The sequence below is a fragment of the Galeopterus variegatus genome, unplaced genomic scaffold (genome assembly GCF_000696425.1).
Source record: "Galeopterus variegatus unplaced genomic scaffold, G_variegatus-3.0.2 Scaffold2786, whole genome shotgun sequence".
NCBI lineage: Eukaryota > Metazoa > Chordata > Mammalia > Dermoptera > Cynocephalidae > Galeopterus > Galeopterus variegatus.
In genome coordinates, this window is record NW_007728897.1 from 69,475 (window position 1) to 86,765 (window position 17,291).

General features: G+C 39.4%; 1 protein-coding gene across 1 annotated transcript in view; it reads left to right on the plus strand.

Moving 5' to 3' along the window:
- Nucleotides 1-17,291, plus strand: part of COL19A1 (collagen, type XIX, alpha 1) — an 80,262-nt gene that overhangs the window by 47,114 nt on the left and 15,857 nt on the right. The window contains exons 25-31 of the mRNA XM_008582985.1: nt 2,234-2,278; nt 5,591-5,635; nt 5,738-5,800; nt 10,824-10,859; nt 10,991-11,035; nt 13,663-13,833; nt 15,882-15,948. Of these exons, the coding sequence (XP_008581207.1) occupies nt 2,234-2,278; nt 5,591-5,635; nt 5,738-5,800; nt 10,824-10,859; nt 10,991-11,035; nt 13,663-13,833; nt 15,882-15,948 (472 nt within the window). The remainder of the gene's footprint in view (nt 1-2,233; nt 2,279-5,590; nt 5,636-5,737; nt 5,801-10,823; nt 10,860-10,990; nt 11,036-13,662; nt 13,834-15,881; nt 15,949-17,291) is intronic.

Here is a 17,291-nt window from a genome sequence, read left to right on the forward strand (position 1 = left end):
TTTGCACCCGCACCTCGCTCAGCCAGTGAGCGGGAACTGGTCTGTATGTGGGATCCAAACCCTCGGCGGGAGCGCCACCGCGCTCTCAATCGGCGCACTGTAGCAGTCCGCCACCGGGCCGGCCCGTATTAGTCCTTTTTTTGTTGCTTATAACAGAATACCTGAAGCTGAGTAATTTAGGAGAAAATGAAATTTATTTCTTACAGTTTCAGAGGCTGGCAAGTCCAGGGAGCACATCTGGTGAGGGCCTTCTGATGGAAACTCTCGACTAGGTCTTGTGGAAGTGCAGGGTGTCACATAATGAACAATAGCCCAAGCAAGAGGGCTAGCCTTCTCACTTGCTCTCCTCATAGAGCCATCAGAACCACACCCGTGACAGCCCATTAAACCATCAACCCATTACCCCGTGAACAGATCGGTCCATTCATGAGGGCACAGTCATCATGATCCAATCACCTCTTAATGGCCCCACCTTCCACCACCATATTGGGGGTTAAGTTCCAACATGAGCTTGGGGGGACATTCACCTGGCAGTACTCAAGGGAGTGAGTTAGAATGATGGGAAATAGTGGTCTGAGTTGGAATGCATGGAATTGATATTATGGAGGGGGTGCAGATATTTTTATTGACAAGATGTCAGGTGTAACTATGAGAATAAGAGGCTAGATCCTCAGAGGAGAGTGGTTCAAGGAAATGAGAAACCTGTGTACTGGAAGGGGACTATCTTGTCAGAGGGAAGTTCTCTTAACATTAATCTTTATCATATATGCAAATGCTCCCACTGAGTGAAAAGTTCCAGGATGTCCATTTCAAGAGTGAAAATTCCATAATTTAAAATGAACTGAGTGAAACTCATGAGAATTATCTGTTTATGTTTTTTGCCCTTTTTTTTTTTTTTTAGTTTTTTTCCTTTTTGACAGTGGCTATGCTTTATATGTTAAAGATATTAATTCTATTTTATATGTTGCAGTTTTTATCCTACTTGGTCTTTGCCTTTCATTTCTATGTTTATCTTATAGATTTAATCAAATCTAAAAGTATTTTTCTTTATGATTTCTTGCTTTGCTTTTATGTACAAAATGACTTTTACTTTCATTTTCAACCAAGATCAGATAGCTCCTTTATAGTTCGTATTATTTTATTTTTACATAAATCCATATATAATTTAAATGACATAAGGAGAGAAATCAAACTTTTTCAAAGAAATTATCCAAATATGAATGCTATTTGTTGAATAATACATCTTTTTATAAATGTTGGTCTATTTCTGAGATTTATGTTATATTGTATTGATATACTGCTTGATCTATGCCAATATTACATTATTCTAATTATTATAGCTTTATTACCTGTTTAAATATTGGTATTGCTAGTATCTCTTTATTATTCCTTCATAAATTTTTTTCTTTTATCCTCTTATTCATTTATTATCCCAAGTGAACTTTAACATCATTTGATTAAACTGTAATTTTGTAAGAATTGCATTAAATTTATAAATTAGTTTGGGTAGCAATGACACCTTTACAATGTCATCTTACCTTCCAAGAACAAAACATATTTCATTTATTAAATCAAGTTTTCTTTTATATCCCTGAGTGAAGTTATGAAGTTTTGTTTAATGCAAGTCTGCTCAACAAGATTTGCCATTTTATTATCCAATATATAATCATTAGTGTTTTTAGCATTGTAAGTTTTATCTAAAATACCACATTGCCTCTTGAGGAGTTGAGTCACTCTGTTGTCCAGAGCAATTTAAGAGATCTTCTAACTGGTCAAATGAGGAGAACTACAAATCCTTGGTTCTAGATCTTTTTATTCTAACCCTACTTTCAATGAGACAAGTATGGGAAAAGCTTTTCAGAAAACACTCAACATGTTAGTCTTTCAAGTAATAGTGACGATCTTTTGCATGTGTGAAACAAAAATATTGAATAATTTTTAAAATAGGTCTATTAAAAATAGGTCTCAGAAATTGTAACAAAAATTATTATTTTTATGAAGACTATTATTTACTTTGGCTTTATGGGGGGGGGAGCTACAACAGGTTAAATTGGCTATTCAATTTGTTATTATCCCATCCACCCTGTAGCATCACACCAGCTAATATTGATAACACTTATCAGATGCAAAGAAAAGCTTCACCAAATCCAAATTATTATTTGAGCATTAATTTTATAAGTAAAGATTTTATAGATATCATTGTAAGTAGCAATTTTTTTTTTTTTCCCAACAGGGAGATCGAGGCCCAGCAGGTCCCCCAGGAATAGCTGGGATATCGGTGAGTTCAGATTGTCTCACATTATTTTCACAGGTAAAATGTTCTATACCACGATAAACCTATGGCCAGGGATCAAGTAGGTCTGAGGAGCACACCATAACTTCTATGACATCAGGTTCCTGAAATCTCCACTTTAAAAATATAAAACCACCTGTCCCTCTCCCACCTCAAGAATGCTTCATTCTTTATTTGCAGCATTTTCTTATTTTTCTGTCTTTGTCTTTTTTTTTCCCCTCTTCTCAAGTCACTTTCACAGGAGAAAGAAGAAACCCGGTTACCTTTAACTAAATATTAACACTGTGTATGAGCACAGCTTTGAAAAGCTTGTTTTGTTCTCTATTCTTGTCATATTTCAAGGTTTCTCAGTCTCCAAAAGGCAGAGTTCTCCTCCTCGGGCATGTACTTCACGTTCCTTGTATTAAGCTGCAATCTGCCTGAGTTATCCCTTAGCCCAGTGTTATTAGCAGAGCTTTATTGCCACTAATGTTTCCTCGTAAACTAGCCCTTCAATCCTCTCAATCATTTTTGTTGCTCTCTGGTGTCAAATGTTTTAATCTCATCAAGGTCTTTTCAAATGAATAGAAAGAGCTCCGGGAAAGGTGGAAATCATCTCTCTGAGCCCTAGGGATCATTCTGGTCTTCATTCATGATGCTGTAATTAAAATTTTGTGGTCATGCTTTATGAATAAGAGACCATTTATCCTCTCACTAGGTGCCCCTGCAGGGCAAGTCCAGGATAACATTACAGGAAAGTCAATGAGAGCCATGTGCTTGAATCATAGGAACAGGAGAAAGACAAGAAAGGGCCCTATCATCACCACCCACCACCACCCACTGACATCTGCTGACACCCAACACCACCCAAAGCTCCAAGGACCGTCACCCACTGCCATCTGCCACCACCCCATCCCTTAAAGTACCAACAGCCACTCTGCTTCACTCCATTTAACTACTAAATCTAATAACAAGAAATAAAACCCCATCCATAATCTGTATCCTTTATAGAGGATTGGCAGCCCCCTATTTAGCTGTTCTAGATCAAGTTGAATATTTGTATGATTGTAAAAGTAATATGAAAGCATTTTCTTTAGCAAGCACTTCAGAATTTTTTATAAAAGAAGTATTCTTCCTGAGAGTTGACGACACACTTAATCCCATTCCCTCCCTACTCCCCCACCCCACTCCACTCCCATTCCTAGCGACGGATTTGGAACTGTGTTTCTGGAACTGCCCTCAGGGTACCCTTACACCCTGTCCCCCTTATATTCACATCCTGTTTATGTTTCCATGTGATATAATGAAGCTTAATTTCCCGCTGTATTCACCCAGGTGTGACTATAAATTACTTCTTTGTTGTTACCCTAAATTAAGTATATCTTCAAAGAAAAAGTATTTCAAAGATGTGCAACACTCTCAAAAGGCAATACACATGATGAATTCCAATGATATTTTTGAAGGATGCAGCATTATGGAAATAAGGGGCTAGCCTGCCATTTATTTAAATATCTAAGATCTGACACATTTACTTAAAAAGCAGTTTTCATATCTCATAAGTAACAGCATTAACTGACAATTACAGAAATAGGAAGGGGTGAAAATTTTACATACTGAAAATATGCAACTTTGTAAAACTATACCTTGATTTTTTATTGCTGGATCTTACTCAGAAAATAAAATAGTTAGAAGATTCTGGATATGGATAGCAGTGATGATTACATGACAGTGGGAATGTACTTAGTGCCATTGAATTGCACACTTAAGCCTGATTAAAATGGTAAACTTTATGCTATGTATATTTTACCACAATAAAAACATTTTTTTTTTTTTGAGGTGATTGTTCTGGTTGAAGCAGGGACAGGGAAAGGTAATTGTTCTGGCTGAAGCAAGGACGGGGCCTGCACACACAGACACGTCATGGTCACTCAGCTGGGCACCAAGGAAACCCAATCCTCCTCTTCCTAGAACAGGCCCATCTGTCCCTTCCCCTAATTCAGGGCTATCCAGGGATTTCTCTAGAGTGTCTTCCTCCCCTTTCTCCCAGGATGGCATGTGGGTGTGCAGGAGGAAGTGTCTGTAAGTGCTGGCCCTGGGTGGGGACTCCGGCCAGCATGTGTCCCCCCCGCATCCCTTCTTCCACCACTATCCCCCCCACCCCAGGTTCTCTGAGTTCTATGCTGGTACTTCCTGACCTTTGGGATTGCTGCTGCCTTCCATCAGTGTCCCTGATCCCTTTGTCCCAGATCTCAAGGCCTGAGCACTCCCTACCCTCCATGTCCCACACCAAGACCCTTTTGGACATTGGCCTTCTTGGCTGTATTGGCTGTAATGTAGCCCCCAACTCAGGCCACAGGAACTTTAGGAGCTCCTGCCTGCACACAGCTGGGGAGGGCCAGGGATGATCTTGGGCCTGTGTCTGCCTGGCTTCACCGCTCAGCCATATCTGTAGCTGTGAGGGGATCTCATCCAGAATTCTAAACAGCAAGTGGGAAAAGCCCCTTCCTTTTCATATTCTTCCAAAACCTAGTGGGGTTTCTAAGGCCTCAATCCCACGCTTACCTTCTGTCCTCACGTTGTCTGTCTCTCCCAGCCACGTTGGGCCTGAGGTGTAGGAGGCTCCCTCTCTAGGCAACCTGGGCAGTACACGTTGCCACTCCTCCACTTCCAGCCTCTGCTGGACCGTCGTCCTCTCTCATCACTCCCTGTGGTCGCTCTGCTGCAGGACCTCCCTGTTGTCAGTCTTCCAGTCCAGGACATGGTGTATTGGGACAAACCAATCTTTTCCTTTCCCTTTCAACAAAACACGGCATTTCAAACAAACATGCTTTTTTTCAGTCCATTTTCCTATGAACTTAAAAACTGTCTTGTGAAATTCAAAGCCTAGGAAGAACTTCTTTGACCCTCTGTGTCCTTCCTCCCACTAAGGTAAAGAAGAGCTGCCAGGAAAATAGGCATGAGAAGGGTTTCCAATAATGAGAATACATTGGTTTTGTATTTTCAAAAAGATTCTTCCCTCCCAACCCTCCACCATTCACCCAAATGGACTTTCTTTTTTTTTCTTTTCAAATTTTTATTTATTATTAGCATATTCATTCTTACAAATCATGATAGTACTTTCAAAGAACTGCCCTCCAGCCTGTACCTTATGATGTGCAGAGCTGAGTATGTGTCCCCTGGACTCTGTCACATAAGGAATGCCATTTTAATTTAGAGAGCCACAGCCCTGATAGCATTTCAAACTCATGGGATGGGGAGAAGCACATGGCATCATTCAGTAATTTGGCTTCTAACTTTTCTCTTCAATTTGTTCACCAGGGAAAACCTGGTGCCCCAGGGCCTCCAGGAGTTCCAGGGGAACCGGTGAGTTACCAGTTACCTTCACAATGGTTGTACTTGTGTTGTACTTACGTGCAGCTTGAAGCATTTCATGGCAATTAATTTTTTCTGTGGACATGTTTATAGGGCGAGAGAGGACCTGTTGGAGATATAGGTTTCCCTGGACCAGAAGGACCTTCAGGAAAACCAGTAAGTACTTTTCGCTATTTAAAATTTGCCACTTTCAGAAATGTTCTAAACATTACCTATTCACCTGTCTCCTCAGAAATTCCAAGATTTGAATAAAAAGTTTCCAAGGAAGAGCAGATTCCATGAATGGGTTTTTTAGGTTCTCACTGACTTTCCTAGACCTCTATGTGGTATCTTTATGTCTTAAACAAGGGCGAAAGAAAGGTGAAATTTTTGTTTTAAGAGCCAGGAAATTAGACTTATTATCTCTTAAGTCTAATGCTCTCAGTAGAGTTAAAAAATAAAATGGCCTGTCACATCCTAAAATTCAAAGCAACCAAAGATTCAGATATAACACTTGTATGTTAAGCTAAAGCCTGAAAAAGAAGCTATTTTCTCAAATTCACTCTTACATATGAGCCTTGTTCTTACACTCTCATAAATTACTGCTGCTAAGTGTATCATCCCCTTGTGTCCTAAAAGAGCTCTTGGCTAGTGATATATATAGTATTGAGGTGACATGGTAACAATCATTCCTACTAATTCAATTCATCATGTATTCATCTAGTCCCTGCTGTTGGCTGAGGATGTGCTGGGCCCTGAGGGAGGGGTGTAAAGATGAATAAGACCTACCCTGCTCTCAGGTTTATTCTTTATAGAAGGTTGCTGCCCCCTTTGCTTGTTGATTTGCTGTAACATGCATGGGAACACTATGAGGGCACTGCTAGGAGGAGGGGAAGAATGAAGGCGAACAAGCAGCACACAGCTCTTGATGCTGGCTTAGCACCTCTGGGAAACCTTCAGGGGTGGTGCTTTCCCTGGCCACTATCTCACCAGAGAAGACAATATGACAAAACTGGAAAGCGTATGCAATTTAGAATCAGGAAGATCTGGGTCTGAATTATGACTCAAAGAGTTTTATGAGTCACTTAAGTGACATGAAATTTGAAAAGCATTTCTTGTGCCTGGCCACAGGTTGTGCTCAGCAAATATTAGTTTCATTCCCTGCCTTGCACTCACCTCCCCTTACCAACTCCCCATCCCCAACCCCTGCAAGGCATTTTGTAAAAGCTTCCCATTGGGTTTTGCAAAAAGCAAGTTGTTTATTCAACAAATATTTCTTGAGCACCTACTACTTGCTAGTACTGTCCTAGGTGCTAACAGCTCATGGGGTTTGCACTCCAGTATAGGAACACAGGCCCCAAGCAAACAAACAAACACATATACACACACACACACATACACACACACACAATTTCAGGTGGAAGATCTAAGTGGAGTGAAGTGCTAGGGTATCATTAAAACAGGGTGGTCAGAAAAGACCTGCATTTGAGCAGAAACTTGAGTGAAGTGAGAGATCAAACCATAGGGAGGTCAGGGAGAACATTGTTTCAGGAAAAAGAAACAGCTAGTAGAGGAGTGAGCCTGGTGAGATCAAGGGACAGCAAAAGGCATGAAGTCAAGAATGAACTAGGCAAAAGAAGAGTGAGATAGTTACTGGGGGAGATGTAAGCAGTGGCCAGATGACGAGGAACTTCTAAGCCTTGGAATGAGTTTGTATTTCATTTGAAATATGATGGAAACATATTAGAGCTTTTGTAGCAGGGAATGAAAATGATCAGACCACATTTTAAGGATCACTCTGACTACTGTGTGAAGAGTAGACTGTAGGGAGCGGGATAGAAGCAGACAGAACAGTAAGGAAGCATTGCCATAATCTCCATGAGAAATCATGATGGTGGGAACAGGGAGGTTGTGAGTTGGGGCGTTTAGGATGTACGTTGAAGGGAGAGCTAACAAGACTTGCTCGTAGACTGGATGTGAAGTGTGTGGGAAGAGACCAATCAAAGCTGTGCTTTGAGCAACATTGTGAGTGCTGCTGGTTGGTGAAATAGGGAAGACTGGGTTTGGGAGGGAGAACCAAGTGTTTTCTGTCTTGAACATGTTCATGTTGAAGCACTAGTAGATATTCAAGTGGAAATGTCAAGTATGCAGTGGATAGACGCATCTGGAAATAATGGAGAGGCCAGCATTGAGAGACTGATTTGGGTATTTAAACCAAGCCTGGATAAAGTGGAGTCACAGTGGGTAGGAAGGCAAGACAGCACTTCAACTGTTGGGAACAGGACCCAGCAAAGAAGAAGGCTGAGAAGGCGCAGCCAATGAGATACGAAGAAAACCAGGAAAATGAGGTTTCCCGAATGTCGAGTGAACTAAGTGTTTTAAGAGAAGGCATGATAAACATACAAATAAGTAGCGTAAGAGCTGACAGCCAATGAGATACGAAGAAAACCAGGAAAATGAGGTTTCCCGAATGTTGAGTGAACTAAGTGTTTTAAGAGAAGGCATGATAAACATACAAATAAGTAGCGTAAGAGCTGATTATTCTTCACTGGATTTAGAAATGTGGAGGTCATTGGTGGGAGAGATGACAGCATGTTAATATCCTAATAGGAATGATCCAGTTGAAAGGGGAAATTTTGATGATACAAGAGAGTGGAGATGACTTCGAGCAAAAGGGGAGGACTGGTATTCCACTCACAAGTGGAAATTGGTCTTACCTAGGAACAGGGGCAGTTCATCCTTCTTAATAACACAGGGGCATGGGGGGCAGTGCAGAAGTTGGGGTATAAATGCATGTAGGTTGATGGGTCTGGTGGAGGGAAGGTGGGGGGATGGAGGTTCTCTTGTTTATTTTCTTAGTGAAAAAAGAATCGAGGTCTTCAGCTAAGCCTGAGTAGTGGGAAGGTGATGCTGGAGGTTTGAAGAGACAGGCAAGTGGGTACGAGAGTACTTCTGGAGAGAAGGAAAGGGAAATTGTCACATTGGGTTATATAGAAGAATGGCCTGGTGATGCTGAGGGGCTGCTTGCAATCTGCTGTCATACTTTTAGGTTGGAACAAGTGAGCAAAAATACATGGTTTTCTGCAACCAGACAGCTGCTCAGATGCAGGCATGGGGCAGGGAGAAAGCTGGTTATACCCCAGGAATGAGGTTCTACCAGACAGGTGAGAGAAGGGGAGAGAGGGACAAACACATGAGTTGTAAATATTTCAGGAATTTTCTATCCCCTATAGATAGAAAATAACACTTCCGTTTCCTAAGAAAACACCCGTAATAGTCTTTGATGAATTACTAGAGACCAGAAAAAGTTTACAGAATTGTTTCTTTTCTTATATTGTTACCAAAAACATGAATTACGTTTTTACACTAGATCTATCTTCTTTTATTCAAGTGACACAGCTGTTTCCTTCACATCCCCTCCTTAGCCAGCTGTATCTTTGTTGCTTGTGTTCTTGGATGCAATAAATTCTTTGAACCATACACTTCAGGTAACATGTTCTTAGTTAAAGTACTCTCAATAATTCCCAGGATGTTTCAGAGAGGTTGGGGGACTATGGTTGGGTTATCAGCTGTGACAGATTTCAGTGTAATTTACAGCAGTGAAAACATGCAGTTGTCTGCAGTTCCATCTTCATAGAGTCCATGCCAGCACAATAAAATCTCTTAGGCTTTTCAGAGGAGCATGTCCATGCAATTGCCTGCTGGCATAGAAATCATATTCCTCACCTTGATCTCCCTCTTCGAATCAATCTCAAAAAAAAAAAAAAATCTGCTGTTGGACCCTAGGTATTTGATTTGACCCCAAGTACTTTTCCACCTTATATCTCCCAGCCAATAGTTCTCCCAGTCTTATAAATCTCCAAGCAGGACTAGGCTTTATTACCTCTTTCAGAACTGCCTTTTAAAGTTCTGGAAACTTCAAGTTTTCTAATAAAAAGTTACTATTTAATACTCTCAAAAACTGTGATTACAGATGTCTTGCTTTTCTTTCATATTTTCCAACTGAAAAATAACCGTTGTTCTCCAGCTGACAGTTTATTTCACAGTAGGACCGTGCTCTAGCCATGTCACGAAATTTCCCCAGCAGCAACTGAGGCCGTTTACTGAGAATGAGTCTCTGTGCTGGAAAACTTGTTAGAAAATAACAAAAAATGCCATACGCCAGCCACCTGGTACCTTGGGGCACCTTCTCACTCCTCAGGATGTACCTAATAAGAGAATAAGTAAGGGAAATAACCTTTGTTGACTATCTACAATGAGCTATGCCATTTTGCAGGTTATATCACTTAATCTTTAGTTTTCAGGCCGTTATTATTTTCCTTACTTTATAAGTGTGGAAGCTGATGATATTGAGACTAAGTAAATTGCCAAGCAAGGTCAATAGAACTAGTAAGTGACAGAGTCAGAATTCAAACTCAGAGCTGTCTAATTCTATTGATTTTGTTTTCCACTTCACCACATTGCCTCACCAAGATCTCAGTAGAAATATGATTAAGGAACTGTCCTTGGTACTTTACCCTTTTTGTGTGTTTAACTATGCTAATACAGAATTAGAAATATTAATCAATGTGCCAATTTGTTACATTTCATATTTTTTAATTTGTTTATTTTAAATTCTTAGGTATTGAGTTTATAGGTTTAAAGTCCTATTAGAATAATCCCTAACACAGTGTATAGGCTATGCAACTACAAATTCTGATTCAAAAAACTTTCATTTGCCATTCCAATTCATTATTTGCTATCTTATTTTGTATTTGTTTGCTTTGAAATGTATTTTTCTGTCCTACCTATATATTAATAAAAAGGAGAAGGTAGGGCCGGCCCGGTGGCGCACTGCTACAGTGCGCCGCTTGAGAGCGCGGAGGCGCTCCCGCCGAGGGTTCGGATCCCACATACAGACCGGTTCCCGCTCACTGGCTGAGCGAGGGGCGGGCGCAGCACCGAGGGTTGCGATCCCGTTGCCGGTCCCGGTCGGGTACGGGTGTGACACTGAGGGTTGCGGTCCGTTGCTGGACACAAAAAAAGACAAAAAGGAAAAAAAAAAGGAGAAGGTAGACTCAGAGTGCCATCTTGATAAAATCCAAAGTGAACTGGCGTGCTTCAGTAATTTCATTTAGATTCAGTAACACATTGAACTCATGCAATAAATATAATTATTAAATGCAAAAAAAGAAATATTAATCATTTTTTATCTTTATAGGGATTAAATGGAAAAGATGGATTACCAGGTGCTCAGGTACGAAAATACCATTTAAAATAAAAACTCTAATGTAACTGTCTCCAAAATAACTACCATAATTTAGATCAATCAGATTGATGAAAAATCTCAACAAGCAGTGATTTTTAGTGCTGACATCTGTTTTTCAGGGCATCATGGGCAAGCCTGGAGATAGAGGCCCTAAAGGAGAACGCGTATGTAAATTACTATTGTGGTTGTTATTCAGTCTGTCTGTTACAACTGAATGTTTGGGTAACACAGTTATGTATGTGGACCTCCATGAATTTCCCAACAGGAAAAGAATAGGGTATCTGTGATCCAAGATCTCTACTAGCCTCAAAACGTGACAATTGAAAGACCCAGAAGCAGGTCATATGGCAGGCACACTTGCATGGCTGGCTTTTGTTCACAGCTAAGTCTACATTGCTATTCCAGTTTGGAAAGGCTTCATCATCCTCCTGTCTCAGACACATATTGCAGCTGTAACTATCACCCTTGTTCTTTTTACCTAGAGTAGGCTTTCCCAACTTCAGCACTGTTGGTGTTTGGGAGCAGATAATTCTTTGTTGTGGTTAGTTGTCCCGTGCACTGTAGAATGCTTAGCAGCATCCCTGGCCTCTGTCCACTAGATGCAGTAGCATCATCATCCCTCCAAGTGTGGCAACCAAAAGTGCCTCCAGACATTGCCAAATGCCTCCTGAGGAGCCAAATTGCCCCAGTTGAGAATACTTACTTAGAGGAATACTACATAGAGGAAGAAAGGTGGTATGAGAGGGTAGAGAACTGGAAAAGGGAACCAAATATTTAATGAGGTTACTAGTAATGTAATTATGTTACATGCTTTTATTTGAATTGTTTGGGTTGTTGATATTGTTATTCCAACTTCCCATTCATTATTCTCTTTAATGAACCTTAGCATTTTCTAGTGGATTGGAGTCATGCCACTACAATGGGTTACTCAAGCATGGCCACTCAGTGTAATTCTATTAAGAGCTGCTATTGGGGGGGGGGCACATGCGTGTTTGTTTATTGGTGTCTAGTTTACTAGTTTTTATTTATTATTACACAAGTAATTCATGATAACTAGGGGAAATATTAAAATACCAATAATATAAATTTAAAAAGAAATTTTAAAAATCTACCTTATTCCACTACACAGAGACAAGCACTGTGATAGTTTGGGCATATTTCCATCTCACTCACTCTTGTACATAATAAACACATATATGTATCAATATAAATAAATATTACTTTTCCAAAAATGGGTTCATACTGTTTTGTAAATGACTTTTTGCACCTAACAATATATAATGGCCATCTTTCCCTGTCAGTAAATACAGATCCATATCTATCTTTTAATAGCTATATGTTATTCTACTGCTTGAATATTCACTTACGTAGTCCCCTTTTTAGGGGCATTTAGGTTCTTTCCAGTTTCAGTAAACATCACTATAATGAACACCTTTGTACCTAACATAAAATAATTTTAATATGCTAAATATTGTGTTTATTTTGCACATGATCAGAATAGTCATCATTATGAAAGTATCCTAATGTTTTTTCTAGTCATCTCAGAAATTTCTCCAAATGTGAGCCAGGTCAACATACCCTTATGCAGATACATTTTTATAACTAAGATAGTAGCATTGACATTAGGTCCATCTGTTTACTTTCTACATGGCTTCTTTATATGTTTCATTCTTTATATGTCATATTCCATGATCACATAGATCTCTGTAATATGTTTATTTATTTCCAGGATTTTTTTTAAACAAAAGAAATAGAGTTTGTCTTTTTGTAGAGTAGTCACAAATAAAAGAATAATACAATGACATACAGGAAAGCTTCTAGCACTATTTTATTATATTAGGTATGAACATCACCTCCCAGAATTGTACAACTTAATATTTAAAAATCTATAACTGAAACACCTGCCATGATATGTCTCCCCCCACCCCATCCCCCAATCCTCTATTGTGCAAACACATACAGTAGTAAACACATTGCGGGATAGAAGACAGCATTAAAGAAACTTTGTATCAGATTCAGGCACCTCTAATATAATCTTATTCCTAATTTATTATGACATCTTACTCAACAAATTCTCTTGTAGTTTATTTATGCTATTGGGTAAGTAATCTCAGTGACAACCCTCCCCTCCACCCCCTCTTCACCTGCTGTGACCTTTTCAAAGGCTCTCCTTTCTTATCTTCCTGAGTTGCATATATTTAGGACACAATGAGCACACGTACACACACACACACACAAACATGCACACACAAGCATATGCATGTGAAACCCAAGTACAGAAGACAAACCCAAAGAGTCTAATAAAGACCAAATAGGGGAAGGTGGTGGGTGGGGGGAGCACATGATTTGGGAGAAGTTTTGAAGGTTCTCAAGTTTTTCTAAGTGAAAAATCTCAGTGAAGAGATCCTCTTGTCAATCTTCCTCTGTTGTTGAAAAGGAGACCCAGGCCTGAAGTGACAGCAGCTATTGGCTTTCAAAAGTGCCATCACCCTAGATTGGCAACTGACTACCCCTAACATTGTCACTAACTTTTATATATGTCGTCCTTCCAGGGTGCCAGGTGTTTTTCTGAGCACTTTACTTGTGTTAATTCATTTATTTCTCAACATCGCCCTACTTAGTGGGTATTGTTGATATCCCTATTTTACGGGTGAAGAGAGGGCACAGGAAGTTTAAGTCACATATCCAAGGACCCAAAGCTAATAACTGCCAATATGAATCCAGAACCTTTGCTCTTAGTCACAGCTGATGTGATTCTAGAAGAGATCATTCTTTATTTTTTCCTTAACAGGGTGATCAGGGAATTCCAGGAGACAGAGGCCCACAAGGTGAACGAGGAAAACCAGGCCTTACAGGGATGAAAGGGGCCATAGGACCTATGGGGCCACCAGGAAACAAGGGCTCCATGGGATCCCCCGGCCACCAAGGCCCTCCAGGCTCTCCAGGCATCCCTGGTATGCCGGTAAGTGGTACCAAGAACTTCAGGAGCTCCTGGCTTAAACCAACCATATCCATTTTGCAATGAAAGCAATGATAATGCTTTTTAAATAAATAAAACTAAACCAATCTCTGTAAGGGTAACAATAGATGTCACTTATTTAAATTTATGTACCAGATCCGGTGCTAAGCACTTACTATTCATTTGATCCTCACAACCAATCCGGAAGGACAGGAGTGTTTTCCATCCCACTTTTATAAATGCAGAAACTGAGAGTTGACTTGCCCAACATCACAGTTATTATGTGGATCAGGCCCAGGTCTGGCTGACTCCAACCATGCTTTTCAAATACCGTCTGTAATGTCTCCTTACACTCCGCAGAAACCACATATGTCTGTTTCATATTAGAACTCTATAAAAACCACTTAGGCCGAGAAAGAGCATTTAGTTAAGGAAGCCCATATCTTTATTAATATCCTCAGAAGGAGTGGTAGATGGCCAGTCTGCAGAGTAATTTAATAAGAAAATATCCATGTCAGGAAGAAAGAAGTGTCCTGGAGTGAAATAGGGCAGTTAAAGACACTTTGCTCAGATAATTGACCAATGCCAGGTACAGAGCTAAGTAGGCATGCCCACAGTTTTCACACTTCTTTATTTTTACCTACTCTCCCTAAACTCAGCTTGAGTAAAGCCTGTATAACTTGAAGTCTTGATGCTGTGTCAGTGATTGGTATTAGTTGCATTAATTCAAGTTCATTTGTCCCATACACAGTGAAAATAGCTAAAGAAATAGGGCATTCTTGGAGCTATTCTGTCCTACAGAAATCACCACTTTATGAGTCCATCACATCGTCTTTTTTTTTATACATTCTAAATGAGTTTATTGTTACAATAAACTAGCAGCATTATGTTAGGAAAACCCACAACAATATTACTGTCACATATCCACGCACAGAGTGAAAACAGGATGGAGGACTTTACAGTGAAGAATGATAGAGAACCCACGAAGACAGGAACTGTTATAAATTAGGGCTCACTATCTAATTACTTAGAAGAGTTGAGCCCAGGCTCCAATCTAAAAATCACATTGCATGGTGATTTTTCATACAGCTTCCAAGCCTCTCATCTAACCATACCCCATTATAGTCTTTGCTCATGTGTACATCTCAAAGTGGATGCTGGCAATACGGACCATTCTCTTTGTCACAACCTCTAATCTGCATCACGTTGTCTGTAATGCCACACATATATCCCTGGATAATAACCATCAAATACAAAGAGTAATAAAATACTTTGAAATCCTAACCATCATGAAAAAGAACAACACCCTTTTAAAAATATCAAGATACTCAAGTAAAACATTGCCATTATAAATGTTAGATTATTCATCAAATGCATGTAGATTTATTTGTCAAGGGGTTAAAAATTCAACTCATACCGTTTACCTACTTTCTTTTACCTGATTCCACAATCATTTTCTGTTAAGAAAAGAAAATTGCTTAATACATATATCCTTGCAGTGTATAAATTACAGGATAAACTTTATCATGAAATGAGTGAAACTTAGTAAGTTTTATTCATGAGTAAAACATTTGAAAGAATAACCCAACATACTTCGGGTTCTCTTCCAGATTCTCTTCCTTTGAAGGTACCTAATATCAGTTAGATATTGACTTTGCCAGTGTCCAGTATTGGTTAAAAATTAAATTGTGATTGGGTTACTAACATCATGATAGCCCTGTTCAGATTCTTTAACTGTATAAACTAAAATAATATAAAATGTCTTTCCTAACTGTATGAAGCCATGTGTCTTCATTTAATAGGATACATGTTGATATCACTGGTTATAATTTCAGCCCACAGCTTTTAAAGCAATTATTCACTTCAACTTCTTTCCAGCATTTGATCAAAACAAAAGATACTTATTGCCCAATATAGTCAATTGCCAAAAGCATTTTGCTTGATAAATGTATCTCTATGGAAGTTTCAAGTATGCACACTAACCCAATATTTCTATTCTTTATTCATTTGTGCTATGCTGTAGTTTAACAGACTTTTATTCCCTCCTTTAGGCTGATGCGGTTTCGTTTGAAGAAATAAAGAAGTATATTCATCAAGAGGTTCTAAGGATCTTCGAAGGTTAGATTTGCTTAGTATCATTTCTGAATTTTTCACTTATTCCCACTGCCCATTCACTGGGTGGGGGTGGGGGGGGGAATCCTTCAGCAACATTCTTGAAAGATGGTCGTGCGACAACAACCTTAAGCTGTAACCAATCTTATTACGGAATGGCTCTGTTTGATAGAAAATTCTTCCTTACACTGAGTTAAATTTGCCTCCCTGTACCTTCCTCTCATGCTGGTCTGTAAAATGACATGAGTATATTATCTTCTATTCACATGACAGCCCTTCAAGTATTTTTCAAAGTCCATCATACTCCTCAGTTTTCTCTTCTATGTAGTAAATGTGTCTAGCCCCTCCACCCTTGTCACCCTTGGGAAATGCTCAATTTGTAAATGACCCTCATTCACCCAGGAATGTTTGACCTAGGCGGAGTATATTGTCTTCTGATCTAGATCAGGATCGGCAAACTATGACCTACCAGCCCAATCCACTTGCCACCTGTTTTTGTATGGCCCACAAGCTGAGAATGATTTTTACTTTTCGGGCGGGGGGGGGGGTTACATTTTCAAATGGTTTTTATTTTTTGTTTGTTTTTGTTTTGTTTTGTTTTGTTTTAAATCAAGTATCTTTAATACATTCTTGATTCATGTCAGGAACTAAAGCATAGGTGCTGCCACATTCTAAGCCCAGAGGTGTAGGTAGGCATTGGTCTGCGGACAGTGGTGTTTCTGAGACCCTGGAGCCAACTCCACCCTCCCACTCTCTGTGACTCCTGACAGCATTTGTGCTTCCAGAGAGCTGACTTACAGACTCAGGCCTTCTGCAACCTTCACTGGTGGTCTTTCATAGGCAGGGACATTTCTAATGTCTCACCTACATTGTCTCTTTATTCCTTCTGAAGAGCAGAGGCTTCAAATGGTTTTTAAAAATTCAAAGAGTAATATTTCATGACATTTGAAAATGATATGAAATTCAAATTCATCTCTGTAAATAAAGTATTATTGGTGCACAGCCACACTCATTCCTTTACATGTTTTCTCTGGCTGTTTTCATGCTACAGTGACAGAACTGAGTAGTTGTGACAAAAACTCTGTAGTCTATAAAGACTTAAATATTTACTATCAGGCCCTTTGCAGAGAAAATTTTCCCAGATCTGCTCTAAATGCTTTAATAATTCAGCCTAAGATAGCATTGCTTTTTTTTTAAGCAGCTATATCATACTGTTGATTAATTTTGAGTTTTCAAATAACAACCCTGGATCTTCCTTCCTTATATAAACATTCTTAAATTAGGTGTTTCTCATTATGGACTGTGTGTTTATTTTTAAAACTTAAGTGTGTGATCTTATGCTGCTTCTT